At 44.0% G+C, this 19,247-nt stretch overlaps 1 protein-coding gene across 2 annotated transcripts in view; it reads left to right on the top strand.

The window, feature by feature from the left end:
* The first annotated feature begins 11,107 nt into the window (after positions 1–11,107).
* CWH43 (cell wall biogenesis 43 C-terminal homolog) overlaps positions 11,108–19,247 on the top strand; it is a 55,724-nt gene continuing 47,584 nt past the window's right edge. Inside the window, exons 1-5 of one of the 2 annotated variants that reach the window (XM_065914261.1) lie at positions 11,108–11,227; positions 13,956–14,147; positions 16,023–16,097; positions 17,795–17,915; positions 18,264–18,418. In XM_065914261.1, coding sequence (XP_065770333.1) covers positions 11,185–11,227; positions 13,956–14,147; positions 16,023–16,097; positions 17,795–17,915; positions 18,264–18,418 — 586 coding nt within the window. In that variant the 5' untranslated portion in view covers positions 11,108–11,184. The remainder of the gene's footprint in view (positions 11,228–13,955; positions 14,148–16,022; positions 16,098–17,794; positions 17,916–18,263; positions 18,419–19,247) is intronic. The other variant, XM_065914262.1, reaches the window with a different exon arrangement.

Genomic DNA, 19,247 nt, shown 5'->3' with positions numbered 1-19,247 from the left:
CCCAGCATCCTAGATATGTTTGTAAATAAACTTATGGCATAAAACCTTAACGCCTCTTCTCTGAAATATAGAACATGATAACTGAACACGGGCTTACATTTTATTTGGGTAATATTGCATTATTAGTTTCTTAATTAAATATGTATTTGATTAAAAAAAAAAAAAGAATCCACCTTACAATGTAGGGGCATTTGGGGTTCTTCTGCTGTCTGGTCTCTCACCTCATTGTATGCCCAGAAATCTACTATGAGAATTTCTCTGCCTCCTGGCCTGGCCCTCAAGCCTTGAACCCCATGCCATCTTCCCTAGTTCCCGTAAGAAACATTCATGTTTAATGGTCCATTTTCAAGAATAAAGGCTAACTTAAGAATGAGGAACTATTAATAACTAGCTTGAATAATGACATTGCTGCTGTACCAACCGCAAGAGTTACAAAACTGGAAAGTCTGGGCAAACAAAGAGAAGGTGGGATACCTAGGGTTTCAGGCAGGCTCATTCTATTGGTGAATTCAAAACATAAGAACAGGAATAACTGCATGGGAAAGAGGGAAACAAGATGTTAGTGAGGGGCCAGCTCATAAGGAGGAAGGGAATAAACTTAGGCAACCTCTGGGAAGATTGTCCACCCCATAGTACTCAGCCAATGAGGAACTGGGGGAGGGACTTGCACGCTAGAGAATAAATTGTTGCTGTTACTGTCCTGGGTGTGCCTGCTCGCCAGACACCTGATCTTACAAGACAGTCACTAAAAGTCTTGCTTTCGCTGTGTTTTGTGTGTCCAAGCCCATCCTTTGGTTTTGGGCTAGCGAGCATGTTTTCTCATATGCCTATCTCCAAGTTTTCCAAGGGTTCCTCTTTGCATCTATTGGCTCCTCTTCACTCCAAGCCTTGGCAGCCTGCACATTGCTACAGACAGCCTATTTGGCTGGCAGCTAACCAGAAGCCCAAATTATAAACTTTGTGGATGCTCAGTCTCAAGAAATACACTCCAGCATAAACTGGAGGGCATAAGCTCTACAGACAAGGGATCTCTCTTCAGGAAAGTCCTGGAAACATATCCGGACTGGTTCAAAAACACTTCTCTGGCTGTACTGGGGCAGGCACCTAGTGCAAGGTCACAAGGAGGGTGTGAGACATCTGATCAGAAATCAACTGGCGCATAGAGGATGCTTGAAACCCAATCGGGTTCGAAGGGAATTTGGGGGACACCCTAAATCCCTTCAGGTTTCCTGGTCAGTGCTTCTAGGATTCCATTTTAGGAGTGCTCTCTTTTTATTCGTTGTAGAGTACTACATGGGAGAATCCCTTTCTAAGCCAGAAGAAACACCTCTGGAGTGTATCCTTAAGAATTGGAAATTCTTTGAAATCAGAGGATTAAAAAAGGAGAAACTTCAGGTCTACTACAGCAGTGCCTGGCCTTTGTATAATTTGGGGAACAGAGAAAAATGATCTGAATATGAGTTTCTAAAGTATAATGCCATTCTGCAACTGGATCTTTCATTGTGCAGAATGGGAAAGTGGAGTGAGATTCGCTATGTTCAGGCCTTTGTGCTCCTTTACCAAAATCCCACCCTATACAGCTCTTGTAATTTAAAACCTGGACAACCAGAAGACTCTCCTGACATTTTGGATGGTCCCCTTCTAGGCTTTCCTGTCTCTCAGCAGGGCAACCGAGCTCTCCCTGCTCCTGACAGTATTCCTACCTCTCCCAAGCCACCTACTTCTCCTGGCCCCTCTGACCAACTCCAAACTCCACCTCCCTACATCCCTCAAACTCCACCTCCCTATGTCCCTCAAACTCCACCTCCCTATGTCTCTCCTTACCCTCTGTTACCTTAAGAAACAGAGACTAGTCCTTCTGGGGTAACACACAGTGAAGCTTCCTATCACCCAGGACCAGAAAAATTGTACTGTCTTAGGGAAGTGGCAAATGCTGAAGGGACAACCAGAATACTTGTGCCCTTCTCTTTAACCGAGTTAGCCCAGTGCAAACAGGAACTGGGTAGATTTTCTGAAGACCCTAGTAAATTTGTTGAAAGGTTTCATGCCTTTATTCTGGTCTATGATTTAACTTGGAAGCATGTGCAAGGAGTTCTATCTACCTGCGATACTCCTGAGGAAAACAGAAAGTCTGGATAGTAGCTCAGGGATAGTACCAAGCTGACCAGCCTGCCGGAAATCAACTTGAACATGATGCTATGAGTGAAGATGCAGTCTCAAATCAGGAACCCTCTTGGAATTATAATTCCCAGAAGCACATGATCCAATTAGAAGGGATGAGAAAGTATATAAAAAAGTCAGTTAACTAGGAAAAGGGTTAAGGAGTGACCCAGGAAGAAAAGGGAAATCCAGTCCTTCTTCACGGGCTGCTTATTTAGGAAACATACCAGTAAAGAGCCCTTCAACTCTGAAGGTCAGTCCCCGCTGGGAGCATAGCCAGTCTGCCCCTGATACTAGGAAACTCCTAAAGTTACAATTTGGTTCACAAACGCCCATGCCCCACTCCTGGATGTGGCCTTTGGGTGTTTAATAGCAGAGAGCAAGCTCAGGAGAAGAGAGGACCCAGTGTGAGAAGAGACAAGCCAGGGCTCCTGTGTAACTGACAGCTGTTGCTGTCAGCCATACCTGTGACCCCAGGCCAACCCAAGGGGTCCGGGAAAGTCCAGCTATCTGTCTGGAGGTAAGACCAACAAGGAGCAACATTATAAACGCAAGTTAACTGGCCACTGGGCCTGGATTGCCAGAAAGAGCCCTCCAGACCATGCCCAACTTGCAAACAAAGAGTTCATTGGAAGAGGGACTGCCCTCAGTCCTGTAGGAGAAGGGGGCTCCTGCTCCTGAGACAGCCGTGCTGGATGACTGAGGTGGCCTGGGAATTCTGGTGGGCCCCCCCCCCCGACCTGCCAATGAGAAGTCTATCTCTATCAAGGAGCCTTGGGTAGTCCTTGACATGACAATTGATTAATTGATATGGGAACCACTTACTCTGTCTTAATTTCTCATGTTGGACTTCTCTCCTCCAAAAGCTGCACTGTGACTGTTGTCAATGGAAAGCTTTGCACCCATTGTTTCACTGGGCCTCTCACTTGTCCAGTGGTTGATTTCACACGTCTTTCTAGCTATACCTCAGTGTCCTACCCCTCTCCTTGGGAGGGACCTCCTGAGCTCCCTTGGGGTCCATTAGGAGGCCATTGAGAAGCCCCTTATTTTGACTCTAAGACAGATCAGCCATAAGAGCCATTCTATTCCCAGCTATATACTACAGGCAGTAGACTCTTCATTATGGGACAAAGGACTCCCCGGAAGGGCCATAAATGCCCAACTTCTAAGGATTAGCCTTAGGCCAGAAATTGCCTATACTAACAAGAGACAATATCCTACAAAGTTGGAAGTGAAGAAGGGTTTACAACCCCTCATGGATAAAATTCTAAACATAGCCTCTTGGTGCCCTGCCAGTCTCTGTGCGACACTCTTATTCTTCCGATTGTTAAGCCGGAGGGGGAATAGACCTGACAGCGGTGGTCCCTATACAACGCCTCCTGGCTAATCACAGCATTTTAACCCAAATCCCTGAGGACACCACTAGAATAAGGGTAAGGACTCTAGTAGTGTCCTCAGGAATTTGGATTAATATGTTATGATTGGCCAGGAGGGGATGTAAAGGGACCACTTTATTTTCTTGGGCTCCAGAATCACTGCAGATGGTGACTGCAGCCATGCAATTAAAAGACACTTGCTCCTTGGAAGAAAAACTATGGCCAACCTAGACAGCATGTTAAAGAATAGAGACATTACTTTGCCAACAAAGGTCCATCTAGTCAAAGCTACAGTTTTTCCACTAGTCATATATGGATGTGAGAGTGGGACCATAAAGAAAACTGAATGCTGAAGAATTGATGCTTTTGAATTGTGGTGTTGGAGGAGACTCTTGGACTGCAAGGAGATCCAACCAGTTAGCCCTAAAGGAAATCAGTCCTGAATCTTCATTGGAAAGACTGATGCTGGAAGCTGAAATCCAATAACTTTGGCCACCTGATGTGAAGAACTGACAACTTTTTACATGGAAAGGGCTCCTAGAGACAAAAGAGTTACTTAAGCCTGTGCCCTTTGAGCCACCCATAATCCAGGAGGCAATAAGCCTCTTCCTCTTGCTAGTCTTGTCTCGTGATATGGGATGTACCCAGGAGAAGACTGGCAAATAGATTTCACTCAGATGCTCTCTTTCCAGGGCTTCAACTACTTATTAGTCTTTATAGATACGTTTGGGGGCTTCCTTCGTAGCTAAGTCTGTAAAAAGTCTGCCTGCAATGCAGAAGACCTGGGTTCGATTCCTGAGTTGGGAAGATCCCCTGGAGAAGGAAGTGGCAACCCACTCCAGTATTCTTGCCTGGAGAATCCCATGGACAGAAGAACCTGGCAGGCTACAGTCTATGGTGTTGCAAGAGTCGGACACGACTGAGTGACTAGGCACAACATAGATACTTTTACTAGACAGATAGAGGCCTTACCCACTAGAACAGAGAAGGTAGCTGAAGTGACTAATTCACCGTTAAAGGAAATTATTCCTAGATTCAGATTGCCCCGTCACCTTCAGAGTGACCAATGGACCTTTGTTGGTAGAAAAGGTCATGCAACAGCTTTCGCAGGTTTTAGGAATTAGTACCACCTCGATTCATTCTGAAGACCTCAGTCCTCAGGAAAAGTGGAACAGGAAATCATATCTAAAGAAAATCTTGGGTAAAAACTCTGTCAGGAAGTGTCAAAGTCAGGGTATCGCCTCCTGCCAATAGCCATCTTAAGGGTCAGGGCAGCTCTTAAAACAACCACTAAGCTAAGCCCTTTTGAAGTGACCTACAGAAGGCCATTGCTTACTCTGGACATGCTAACTGACCCAGAAACTCAGGCTCATCTTAAGTATATCATAAATCTGGGCCAGGTCCAGAAGGCTATACAAGAATATGGCAGCAGAGTGCAGCCCGCTCCAGATGACAGTCCCAGCCACCCTGTTGTAAACTGTGGAGACTGGGTACTTTTAGAGACCTGGAAGAATGAGTACCCTGGCAACCAGCCACTCCCCAAATGCAAGGGTCCTTACCAAGCCTTGCTGAGCACTCTTATAGCAGTCAGACTCCAGAGGGCCACCAGCTGGGTTCATCTGTCCAGGACTGAACCTGTCCCCAGTGATAGGTTACAGGAACCTGAAGAACCACATTCCAGCCACCCCTATGAATCCACCTCTTCCTCTAAGTCTCCACAGGATCCAGAAGACCAGAACAGCCTGAAAATTCCAGGTGGATGGGTGAGTCACTAGAAGACCTGAAGCTACTATTCAAAAAGAAAATAAACACTTCTTAGACTCTAGGCTTCTCTTGTGGCTCAGCTGGTAAAGAATCTGCCTGCAATGTAGGAGACCTGGGTTCAATCCCTGGGTTGGGAAGATCCCCTGGAGAAGGAAAAGGCTACCCACTCCAGTATTCTGGCCTGGAGAATTCCATGGACTGTATAGTCCATGGGGTCACAAAGAGTCAGACACGACTGAGCGACTTTCACTTTTTACTAAAAAACCTAAAACAGACTCTAAGCTAAGTACAGGCTAAGTACCCATAGTTACTATCTTCATTTTGCCTCCTGGTACTCCAGTCCACATACAGAGGAATTGATATGCTCTGGTAACTTCAGATAAGTATTGTTTTTTCTGTTCTCATTCTTGCTCTTGGAATTCACTGAACTTCTCTGCCCATGCTGGGTGATTTAAATATGACCCTGACTGGTACTACTACGAAGCTACTAATTGCCTTAGCTTTTCTATGTGTATTTCCCTTATCTATAGGCTGGACAGAAAACTCTCTGGTTCACATTGCACAAACTCTTGCTTCCTCTACTAGGTTGACAGAATGCTGGATTTGTTTACCCAGAGCAAAGTTCATCATGGGCCATGGCGACCCCTTTATCCATCCCATAAGGAATTTTAGCCAAATTCCTGATGGAAAATGGTCTTCTACTAGAGAACCAAGTCTCCAAACAGTAATGTACAGGGTCAGAATTGTTCATTTTCCTACTGAAGAAAATCTAATGTCTCTTGCCTAACCCAACCCTCCCAGAAGGAGATCTGGGACCAACAGGTTCAGAGCTTCCATTTTGGAAACAGAGAAAGATATGCTGACCTTGTACAACCAGATTCCCACCCTTGCTTGAGCCTCTGATTATAATAGTCTTACTGATCTTTAGCCCCTGCTTCTCTAATCTAATTATTTAGTTTGTTTTCTCTAGAGCATCACAGGACAATGATGCTATGCAGGGACTCCAGTCACTCCCCATAGCAGATCCTGCTGAAACCACAACAGAAGTCACACTGAGGCCTATTTAATAAGACAGAGTGAGAGCTCTATGACCCCAACTAGGTGGGGTCTACAAGTCTCTATCTAGCCTTAAGAAGTTACAGAAGACAGACCTTCACTCTTCATTTTCCCAATAAAGTTTTTTTTGGTTTACATCTCTCAGGGGGGATTTGAGACAGGGGGTAGATGGGCACCCCCAGGGTAAAGTGATTGGAGATTTACTCCCTAAGGACCAAAACTCCAAAATAAGAATAGGAGGACAAGTAAGAGAGGAGACGGCCCTGCTCAGACCATATATTTCTCATTCTTAAAGTGAGGAGAACATCCCAACCACACATGTGCAGAAAGGCTGCTTGGAGGTCAAATGGGTGTGATGCTAACTAAGGCCAAGCCACCCATACGCCTTTGAGATAGAATCCATCTTGGCTAAGACATGCATGTACACATGCATGGGAGGATCCTGAAATACACCAAATATGGACTGTGAACCAGATAAATAATAATTGGCTCAAGGAAACCTTGAAGAAATGCCCCATATAAGTGATTTAAACTACCATGAGGGTACAACTCGCAGACTCTTCCTCTGAGTCTGCCTGTGTGTCTATCCGTATATATTGTACTCTTTCCTCCTAATAAATAAAACTTATTTCACTACTTTCCGTCTTTAGGGGAATCATTTCTGCAAAGCTGAAGGGCCAGGGCCCTTGTCGCTGACCACTGGTTTAGTGGCTAAAATTTGATGCTCTTTCCACCGTGACCCAGCCTCAGTCCCTGACTGGGAACCTAAGTCCTGCTTCAAGGTGTTGCTGGCTGAGGTCACCTGAGATCAAAATTATTAAAGATTTAAAAAAAACCCAAAAAACCACTAAGACAAAATTTGAGCTTTAAGTGGACAAGAAAACACTTGGCATCCTTAGTAGAAGCAAAGTTTTTCCTACCACTTAGCTTTGAAAAGGGACAAATTTTGAAGGGCAGCCACTAAGTATACACAGCACAGAATTAAATGCTTTTCATATAGGTGCCTGGAAAAGAAACATATTTAGGCAAAGAGAAAGGAAAATGCAATGTCTGATGTTTTCAGTCACTGAAGTCTATCACACGTTAAAGAATGGGTGATACTAAATGACTGGAATCAAGTCAAAACGTTTTTACGTGATGTAACTAGAATGACTTGCATGTTAAAAGTTGTCTGATTGAGATATAACTCACACTCCATATAATTCACCCATTCATTCAACGTGTGCAGTGCTATGTTTTTAGCATATTCACAAAGTTGTACAATCGTCACCCATCTAATTTTAGAAAATTTTCATCCCCCTTGGAAGAAACTATATACTAATTAATTCCTTTTCCTTCACTATCCATTCCCACAACCCTAAAAAATCACTCCTCTACTCTGCTGCTACTGCTAAGTCACTTCAGTCGTGTCCGACTCTGTGCAGCCCCATAGACGGCAGCCCACCAGGCTCCACCATTCCTGGGATTCTCTAGGCAAGAACACTGGAGTGGGTTGCCATTTCCTTCTCCAACGCATGAAAGTGAAAAGTGAAAGTGAAGTCGCTTAGTCGTGTCCGACTCTTAGCGACCCCATGGACTGCAGCCTACCAGGCTCCTCCATCCATGGGATTTTCCAGACAAGAGTACTAGAGTGGGGTGCCATTGCCTTCTCCGTCCTCTACTCTAGACCACTACAAATTTGCCTATTCGGAACATACAAATGGAACCATATAATATGTGATTTATTTACTGGCTGGCTCCTTTCACTTTGCTGTTGTTTAGTCGCTTACCACTATGTTTTTGAGGTTCATCTATGTCATAGTACGTGTTGGTGCTCCATCCCTTTTTATTGCTGGGTGACATTCTATTGGGTGCTTATACCACATTTTATTTATCCATTTATCGGTTGCTGAATATTTGGGTTGTTTCCATTTTTGGCTATTATGAGTAATACTACTCTTTGTCCACAAATTATGTATGTTTCATTTCTCTTCAGTATAAACACCTAGCGGGCTTCCCCGGTGGCTCAGTGGTAAAAGAATCTGCCTGCAATGCAGGAGACCTGGGTTCAATCCCTGGGTCAGGACAATCCCCTGGAGAAGGGCATGGCAATCCACTCTAGTATGCTTCCTTGGAGAATCGAATGGACAGAGGAGCCTGGCGGGCTACAGCCCACGGGGTAGCAAAGAGTTGGACAAGACTGAAGCGACTTAGTAGGAGTATTCTTGCCTGAAGAATTCCGTGGACAGAATAACCAGGTGGCCTCAGACCATGGGGTTGCAAAGAGTCAGACAAAACTGAGTGGCTAACACATACATAAACACCTAGAGGTAGAATTGACATGTCATAAGGTAATTCTATGTTTAATCATTCGAAGAATTATCAGACTGTTTTCCAAAGTGGCTGGACCATTTTACATTCCCATAAGCAATGTAAGAGTTTTCACTTTTTCCACAACCTAATCAACACTTGTTTTTTTTTTAATTTTATTTTAATTGGAGGATAATTACAATATCATGATGGTTTCTGCCATATGTCAAAATGAATCAGCCATAAGTATACATATGTTCTCAATACTTGTTATAATCTGACTTTTTGGATTACAGTCATTTCAGGGAGTGTGAAGTGGTATATCACTGTGGCTTTGATTGGTATTTCCCTAATGAAATAATGTCAAATATCCTTTCCTGAATATATTTTGCTTATCAGCTACTTGTAGATGTTCTTTGCAAAAAAGCCTATCAAGTCCTTTGTTCATCTTTAAAGTGGCTATTACTGAGTTTTAATTTTTAAAAATGTATATTGCAGATACCAGTTCCTTATCAGATGCATGAGGGCTTCCCAGGTGGTGCTAGCAGTAAAGAACCCACCTGCCAACGCAGGAGATCTAGGAAACTCGGGTTCAATTCCTGAGTCGGGAATATCCCCTGGAGGAGGGCACAGCAACCCACTACAGTATTCTTGCCTGAAAAATTCCATGGATAGAGGAACCTGGTGGGCTGCAGTCCATAGGGTCCCACAGAGTAGGAAATGACTTAAGCGACTTTGATTCAGTCCAGTTCAGTCGCTCAGTCGTATCCAACTCTGTGACCCAATGGTCTGCAGCACGCCAGGATTCCCTGTCCATCACCAACTCCCGGAGTTTACTCTAACTCATGTCCATCGAGTTGGTGATGCCATCCAACCATCTCATCTTCTGTCATCTCCTTCTCCTCCCACCTCCATTCTTTCCCAGCATCAGGGTCTTTTCCAGTGAGTCAGTTTGTATCAGGTGGCCAAAGTATTGGAGTTTCAGCTTCAGCATCAGTCCTTTCAATGAATATTCAGGACCGATTTCCTTTAGGATTGACGGGTTTGATCTCCTTGCAGTCCAAGGGACTCTTAGCATGGGCCAGATGTACGATTTTAGAATAGTTTATCCCATTCTGCACACTGTCTTTTCACTTTCTTCAACTGTCTTTTGAAGCACAAAACCTTTTAATTTCCATGACGTCTAACTATTATTTCTTTTTTCACTTGTGCTTTGCTGTTGTATCTAAGAATTCATTATGTAACTAAAGATAATGAAAATTTGCTCCTCTGTCTTGTGATTTTTAAAGTTTCATCTCTTACATTTAAGTTTTCGTCCATTTTTAATTAATTTTTATCTATTGGGTGAAAATGGGGGGAGGGTGTCCTATTTGTTCTCTTTCATGTGGATATTCAATTGTCCTAAACTGATTTGTTGAAAAGACCAATCTTTCCCTCATGTAATAGTTTTGACTAGTTTGTTGAAAATCATTTGACCTTAAACAAGCCGGTTTATTTCCAGAACTCTCAGTTCTATTCTGTTGATCTTTATCTACTGACAATGAGAACTCTGCTTAAAACTGCTATGGACTTACAGCAATAACTTCTCTTCACCTATTCTTACGCTTTTAGACAATCCATCATTGCTTAATTCCACGGTAAATCTTCCAGAAATGCTAAATGACAAACTGCCCCCCCCCCCCCCCCAAATTAAAGCGAATTAAAATACATCTGCTTTGAGAAGGTTCTAAAAAAAAATCCAAAACACTCTGGGGTGTGGTAGTATTTGAGCAAGAAATAAGCGGCCTGGTTCACTGGCTCCATTGTTTCTTAGAATGGCTCTCCCTGTCTCCTCAGGGATGGGCACTCTCAAAGATCATTATCCATAGAGAGGAGGAGGGCAGAGTTTCCACTACCATTAGTTGCTTTCTTTCCCATGAGCAAGCGTTGGGACGTCTCTGAAAGCCAAAGAAAATTCTGTAATCTGTAGAATTTTTCAACCACCCTTCCAGAATGTGATTTCTTAACTGCCAAAGCTAAGCAGGAGAGGCGCACACAGGTGCCCGTCGCAGGTGCCCGCTCGCCCGAGAGCGTCGCCGGGCCTTAGGAACGCCAAGGTCCTGTTGGCACCTGCTCGCCGGAGGCGCCAGAGCCGCTGACTGCTCAGCTCCCCATCCCGGTCTAAGCTTTGCCCCCTCGCCACGCGCCCTCGGGCCTCCTTTAAAGAGCACCGCGGGTCCAGAGTTGCCACGATGCCGCCCTCCTGCGCGCTCGCAGCGCGCCATCCCCGGGGCTGTTCCGCTGGCTGGCCGAGAGATCTGTTTTTCACCCCGGAGGCAGGTGGGAGGCCCCCGGCTCCTTCGCGTTGGCTGCGGCGGTGGCGCGGGGCACCTGGCGCTCAGAGAAGCCCCGGGGCCCGGCGGGCGGCGCCGGGCGTGGCGGGGCGGAGGCGGCGGGCCCCACCCTCGCCAGGGCCGGGCGTGCGGGCTGGCCGGGGCCGGTGGCGTGGGCGCAGACTCGGGAGGACGCGGCGGCTGGCCCGGGACTAGGGGCTGCGGCCATGACCTCGCCATGGAGAGAGGTGCTCCTGGAGAGCCTCCTGGGTAAGCCGAGGCCGCCCGCCGCGCGTTCCCGGGTCGGTCCCCCTTGCCCTGCAGGGAACCACGATGCTCGGCGGGCTTGGCTGAGCCCCGGGAGGAAGGCAGGCAAGCTCGGCGCCCGGAATAGAGATGCTTATCGTCCCCTCTCACCTTCTGCTGCTGAATGAATTTAAAAAGAGAGAAAAGCCCTAGATTGCGGTTCCGAAGATCCGGCGCTCCCCCGAGTCTTCCCGAGCTCCTACGCCACCCTGGTGTTGCGCCCAACGGGCACGACTTCTCCTGTCGGCCTCGAACCGCGAGGCTGGCACCAACCCCGAGGCCGCTCACCCATGACCTTTACCAGAATAAATTTCAGCACCGAGCTTTGGCTTCCCAAGCGGCTCAGTGGTAAAGAATCTGCCTGCCAATGCGGGGGCCTCCACTCCTGGGTCGGGAAGATCCCTTGGAGGAGGAAATGGCCCCTTTCCGAAGGGGGCTCCGTTCCCCGCTCCTCGGCGCCCCGGCTGTAACGCTCAGGGCGGTGCTGCTTGGGTTGGCCCGGCACGAGTGGGCTTGGGTGGTGGTCGCACATGTGGGCATTTGGCCAGCAATATCCGACATGGGACACGAGTCGCGTGGTGTGCTCCCTTAGCAGCTTTGCAAAAAGTACCAGGAACAGCTGCTGTTGTTAATACTGTCTGAGTTGTGTGGTTGAAATCAGAACGCCCAGACAAACGTTTGGGAGATTGGTAGTTCACAATGAAAGGAAGGGGTGCCTTCCTAAGAACTGGGTTTTCTGGGAGCTGGTAATGCTGGGAGATGGGGGGTAGCAGGGAGGCTGATTATTTGGCCCAGTCTGTATCTCACAAGTACACGATGTAAAAAGAATTGTGCGCTCAGTAGGTACCTAGGGTGCTAGGTACTCTGTGTGCTTGATCTTTTTTTAATCCTAATAACTCTGCGAAGTGGTTAAAAGTACCGTTTTCAGTGATTAAGAATAGTTTGGAACTGGATTCTTTGGTTTTCAGCTCACTGCTATTTGCTACTTTTGTGACCTTAGGCAGTTACTCAACTTTCAGGATCTCCAGAGTTTTTGTTGTTTGATTTTGCATTTGTAAAGGAGGAGTAGAAATAGTGTCAGTTTCATAGGACACAGGTTGTCTGAGGAATCAGAAAGAAGATCCCTGTGAATACTTGGAGCCTTACGTGTGTTAAATGTCCATTGGTTAATTGTCATCGCTGTAGAAGATTACAGGGTCGGCAGGTGTGACAGTAACTTCAAATCTGGTTTTTCAACTACCCCACACTGCCTCCTAAGGCTTAGGCTTAAAATAGCCTACTCACAAGAAAAGGATTATTTCCTAACTAACCTGCCTTTGGCTGTAGTCTGGAGTGGGAGGAAGGAGTCCTATTGTTTTTTGCTCTTTTTAATTTTCACCATATTTCTCATTGAAGAAAGGTCAAATTAGTTGAGGAAATTTTTTCAGGGTCCTGACGGGAAACCAGACTGAACCTAGATGGCTGAGATGAAGAGCCTTTAATAAAAGGATTGCCACCTTACAGGGCTTCCTTGGTGGCTCAGGTGGTTAAGAATCTGCCTACAATGAAGGAGACCTGGGTTTGATCCCTGATTTGGGAAGATCCCCTGAAGAAGGGAATGGCTACCCATTGTAGTATTCTGGCCTGGAGAATTCGACAGACAGAGGAGCCTAGTGGACTACAGCCCATTGAGTTGCAAAGACTCAGACACCACTGAACTACTTTCACTTTACCTACCTGTATGAACCTAGACAGCATATTAGAAAGCAGAGACATTACTTTATCAACAAAGGTCTGTCTAGTCAAGGCTATGGTTTTTCCAGTAGTCATGTATGGATGTGAGAGTTGGACTATAAAGAAAGCTGAGCATTGAAGAATTGATACTTTTGAATTGTGGTGTTGGAGAAGACTCTTGAGAGTCTCTTGGACTGCAAAGAGATCCAAGCAGTCCATCCTAGAGGAGATCAGTCTTGGGTGTTCATCGGAAGGACTGATGTTGAAGGTGAAACTCCAATACTTTGGCCTCCTGATGCGAAGAGCTGACTCATTGAAAAAGACCCTGATGCTGGGAAAGATTGAGGGCAGGAGAAGAAGGGGATGACAGAGGATGAGATGGTTGGATGGCATCACTGACTCAATGGACATGAGTTTGGGTGAACTCCAGGAGCTGGTGATGGACAGGGAGGCCTGGCGTGCTGTAGTTCTTGGATTCTCAAAGAGTCGGACATGACTGAGTGACGAAAACTGAACTGAACTGATGGATGAGGTTAAAGGGACAAACAGGGGATATTTGAGGGACTGAAAACAGCTGGAAGCCATTCTCATCCTGGGCCTGAGAAGGGGATGGAATTCTCTTATTGGAACCCAGTTAAAGCCAGAGTCATGAAGGAGGGCAGCCAGTCAGAGCAGTTGTAGTAGTCGTTGTTGTTGTTGTTTAGCTGCTAAATTGTGTTCAGCTCTTTGCAACCCCATGGACTGTAACCCGCCCGGCTCCTCTGTCCGTGGGATCCTCCAGGCAAGAATACTGGAGTGGGTAGCCATTCCATTCTGCAGGGGATCTTCCCAACCCAGGGACTGAACCCTGCATGTGTCCCCTGCATTAGGAGGTTAAGTCACCAGGAAAGTAGTCCAGTTGTAGCAGAGGGAAGGGCTGTTGTCTGAAACAGACTTGCTCTCTCTCTTAAAAACTGTTTTTTCCCTTTTTCCCTCCTAGGATATGTTTCTTGGTCTCTCTGCCATGACCTGGGCCCAATGATCTATTACTTTCCCCTGCAAACACTGGAACTCACCGGGCTGGAAGGTTTTGCTGTAGCATTTCTTTCTCCATTAGTCGTCACCATTACTCCTGTCTGGAAACTGGTTAATAAGAAATGGATGCTAGCCTTGCTGCGGATAATTACTGTTGGTAAGATTTTAAAAGTGATTCCTTAAGTTTCTTTCTTTCTTTTTTTTTTTTTTTAGTTAAAAATCCAGGGAAAATGTAGACTGTTCTTTGAATGCTAAATGATTAAGTAAAAAATAAAAGATGTCTCTTTCTCTTATTACTGCCTTGAAGAGTTTTAGTAGAATTGTAAGTCTAGACCAAGAGTCAACATATTTACATTTTTAACTTTTCTGTCAGATTGAAAAATTTTAAGGACCCCTGAACTGAAGAGGGGAAAGATACCTTGGGGAAATGTGAAAGTATTAAATATGTTTTTGTTCTTTTTTCCAACTATGATACAAAACTCATAAGTCATTAAAAAGTTGTTAAATGATAATGCATAAAATATGGAAATTATGCATGATGAACATTGTAGTAAGCAAAGGCAATCAATAAGTTAGGAAAAATATTGCAACTCTTCTAGTCGAAGGGCTAATTTCACTAATACATGGAGTTTTTACAAATCAGTAATAAAAGGACCAATAACTCAATAGAAGAGAAAGCAAAGAGTATGATCTCAGGAAGATCCACTGGAGAAGGGATAGGCTACCCACTCCAGTATTCTTGGGCTTTCCTTGTGGCTCAGCTGGTAAAGAATCCACCTGAAATGGGGGAGATCTGGGTTTGATCCCTGGGTTGAGAAGATCCCCTGGGGAAGGGAAAGGCTACCCACTCCAGTATTCTGGCCTGGAGAACTCCATGGACTGTTTAGTCTATGGGGTTGCAAAGAGTTGGACACGACTGAGCGACTTTCACTTTCAATAAAAGGACCAATAACTCAATAGAAGAGAACGCAAAGGATATGATCAGTTTACTGGAAAGGAAATATAATTGGATCTTTAAAAGATACTAAAGGGTGTAGAATACAAATCATATATATATATATATATATATTTATAGATAGTTTCTCATATCAGATTGATAAGGAACAAACTTGGATAACACTATTGTAAGCATGGGAAAACAGGCACTCATGCATTGCTGGTGGGAATGTAAATTTGCACAGTTTCTGCAAAGGATAATTTGGCAGTGTTTATCAAAATTACAAATCTGTATTTTTCACTCAGCAATTCCACCTCTGGGCATATATCCTATAGATAAACTTACGTGTGTGTCAAATGATAAAAATAAAAGGTTATTTAATCACTAGCAATATTTATAATAACAGTGTCAGAAATGATCTAAATGTCATCTATACGGGATAGGTTACGTTAAATAAATTTTGGTTATGAAACTGGGAGTACTGTAGAATACTATGCAGCTATACTAAAGAATGAGAACATTTATGTAAGGAAATGGAATGTTCTTCAATATTAAGTGAGAAAAAAAGAAGCACGAAACAGTATGTTCAGAATGCTAACTTTTGTGTTAAATGGGGTAGTTGAATTATATTTAGTAATTAATTGAACATGCATTAAATAGGTCCAAAAGTATTTTAAAAAACACTGATATAATTTTTGCTGCTTCTAAGGTGAAAAATTTGATATTGAGACAGATATAAAGATGAAACTTGGCACTGTATACCTTTCATAGTATTTGAATTCTGGATTTCAATATGTTACATTGCCAAAACCCAGTAATTAAGAACTATACACTTACTATCACAAAGACTTGATGTTATTATATTAATAAATATTGAGAGACCTTGGGAAAGTTCTGGAGGTAAAAAATAGTAAGAATGTGAGGTCATGGAGAAAAAGTTTGAAAAACAAAAATACCAGACTCCAGTCTGGTTGAATCTGTAGCTGAAGAGTACTGCCTGTCTTGCCCTTTTGCTATAACACAATTGGTTTCACTGTTTTCCAAGTGGCATTTGTTCATGAACCAACCATGCTGTGTGTAATTTCTTCTGTCTAGGAACAGTGACTGGAATCACTAGGAAATTCACCTTCTGTTTTTCTGTACATCAGTCCCTGAAGAAGGCACAACATGGTTAGTGAGTGTAGCAAGCTCCGTGGTTGCCCTCAAAGATCCGAAGCCCTAAACTGCAGTGGGAAAGACCACTGGAAAGTGCATCCTTTTAAAAGATGATGTCCGTAGGAATGAAAAGAAATGTCAAATGATCATGAAATTTTTAGCTCCAGAAATAATAAAGATGAAACTTCCTTCTTCCAGAGTATATGTAATAACTGAGTTAAACTATCCTTGGCTCACAGAATCCTTTTATGAATTCTTTTATGACCTTGGCCTCATCACACTCCCTGTCTGGGTTTATGAGGTGGATCTCATCAGGGCGCTGTTTTGTTGCCTTTGCTCAGCGCTACCTGTGACAGCTTTACCTACAGAGCCACTCACCACACAGTTTCTGGGACAGTGTTTTGTTTTTAGTCTAGTTCTGGCCCAGTAGCCTCTGGAGGCTGTGATGTAACAGGAAATAACTGGAGTGTGGTGTCTGAGATACTTCTTGTTGGTCCCTTTCATCTCCTTTCCCCCGAAAGCCCATTACTTCAGTAAGGTAGAATTGTATTTGAGAAAGAGGAGTGGGTAGGAAAGTGACTTCAGGATGAAGAAACCAGTTTGTGTCATATGCTCTTCCCAGGTGTCCATTGAGTTTGATGATGCCAAAGAGAGGCTGAAGTAAGTCATGCTTTGCCTTAAACTCCCTTTTCAGGTACTTTTTTTTTTTCTTTCTGACTTCAGATACTTCTTAAGAAGATGAAACAATGTTGTTTTTTACAGAGTCGGAAGGGATTCTTACACAACTACAAAGATGATCTGAGTGTTACATGCTGTCTCACTGCTGTTCCTTAAGATATTTTAGGTTAATCAGCACATAGTTAACTATTAAACCTTTAAACTAGTTCATACTATTGGCTTGGTCAAAAAGTTCATTTGGGTTTTCTTTAAGATCTGAAAGACCCAAATGAACTTTTTGACCAGCCCAATACAATTGATTTAGTTTAGTTTTGATCTTAATTACTTTGAGTCACTAAAATAGCCTTGATTAAAAAGATAGACAATATTAAGTGTTGACAAGAATTATGAAGAAACTGAAATCCTCACACATTGCTGATGGGAATGTAAAATGGTGCAGTTGGTTTGGAAAACAGTTTGGCAGTCCCTCAGAATGTTAAACATAGTTGTCATATGATCCAACAACTCCACCCTTTGGAGTTAGACCCAAGAAAAATGGAAACGTTCACATAAGACCTGGTACATAAATGTTCTTAGCAATATTACTCATAATACCCAAAAAGTGGAAACAATCCAAATGCTCATCAATGGGATGAATGAATAAACAAAAAGCAGTATATCCATGCAACAGAACATCACTTAGCCATAAAAAGGATTGAAGCTCTGACATGCTACAACATGAAGTTTTTTTTAAAAAAGTTTTTTATTTAAGTTTAATTGGTTTACAATGTAGTGTTCATTTCAGGTATAGTTGTGCAAATTTGTAAACATATTAAGAACCACTGAGTCATACATCTTAACACAGTGAATTTTATAGTATGAATAATACCGCGATAAAAATGCTCAAAAAGATTTATACATACACAAAATTGTACATTATCCCTACCTTCCTGAGTGTAGACATGGTATTAGACACAGCAGGCGTCAGAGGCAGATCATAACTAGAAGGGCTTGCTTACCAGAAATGTCTAGCTCTCCTTACAATTTGTTTGTAGGTAGCATCGCCTCCTTCCAGGCTCCAAATGCCAAACTTCGGCTCACGGTCCTTGCGCTTGGTCTGTCTTCCTCACTGGTGGTGCATGCTGTGACGTGGTGGACAGGAAGTGGCTTGCAAAGGTATACTTGCATCTTGTGCAACAAATGTAGTCAGTTACCAAAGGGAAGTTGGGACCGGGCATTCCAAGATATAGTATTTAGCTTTCAGGAAGGCCTTGTCGAAGTCTCATTTTTTTTCCTTTTCACAAAACCAGGATATGAGTATTTGCCATTTCTCTCAATAATGTTGTGAGAATGGAGAAATTATAATGAGCTGCCTAGGTAACGGGCTATACAAAGGCTAAGTTGTGTAGATTACCAACAAAACTACCTCATATACTCCTTCTGTGACACTGTGAAATTCACAATGGAAGGAGTACATTGAAACCACTAACAAAAAAGTTGTTAAAAATATTTCTGTACTTACAGGTACTTCAGAATCTGGGGATTTATTTTAGGACAGATTCTTCTTCTTGTTCTCCGCATTTGGTACACGTCACTAAACCCAGTCTGGACTTATCAGATGTCCAACAGAGTGATACTGACATTAAGTACCATTGCCACACTTGATCGCATTTACACAGGTAAGCATAGGCCCAGTTTATTTAGGGATTTTTCTCTCTTGCAGTTTATTTACCTTTCTTATCTGAAGGTCACGAGTCTGCTTTTCCTCCCTTTGCAGGAGTAGCTGGCCTAGGAAGTGGGCTATCATCTGGGCAGAAGGCACCTTTGCCTTGGCAGCATAGAGGGTGGTGGTAATCGTTCATCTCTGACTTGTCTCATTGTGGAGTGGGAGAGTAGACCCAGGCCTCATGTTCCCTGCTGGCCTTCAGCACTGTCTTCTCCTCTTGCCCAATGAAAGGGCTTTCCAGGATGAGATCCGTCAGTTCTCTACCTCCTTACTGACCCCAGCCCATCTGTAACGCTCTGAAAAGTTATTTGTTAGCAAGGGCTGTGAGAACTGCATCAGTTTAGTTCAGTCGCTCAGTTGTATCCAACTCTTTGCAACCCCATGGACCGCAGCACTCCAGGCTTCCCTGTCCATCACCACCTCCTGGAGCTTGCTTAGACTCATGTCTAATGAGTCAGTGATGCCATCCAACCATCTCATCCTCTGTTGTCCCCTTCTCCTCCTGCCTTTAATCTTTACCAGTGTCAGGGTCTTTTTCAATGAGTTGGCTCTTCGCATCAGGTGGCCAAAGTATTGGAGCTTCAGCTTCAGCATCAGTCCTTCCTTTGAATATTCAGGAGTGATTTCCTTTAGGATTGATGGTTTTATCTCCTTTCAGTCCAAGGGACTCTCAAGTCTTCTCCAACACTATGAGAACTGCATGGGTTTGTTTCTTTTTTTCTTGGTTTGTGTTTTCCTTTTGCTCTCCTCCCCCAACTCACCCCACCTCACCCCACCTCACC

The sequence above is a fragment of the Muntiacus reevesi genome, chromosome 22, assembly GCF_963930625.1.
Source record: "Muntiacus reevesi chromosome 22, mMunRee1.1, whole genome shotgun sequence".
NCBI classification, from domain to species: Eukaryota; Metazoa; Chordata; class Mammalia; order Artiodactyla; family Cervidae; genus Muntiacus; species Muntiacus reevesi.
The sequence above is the reverse complement of the archived record's forward strand: the minus strand, read 5'-3'. Positions and strand labels throughout refer to the sequence as shown.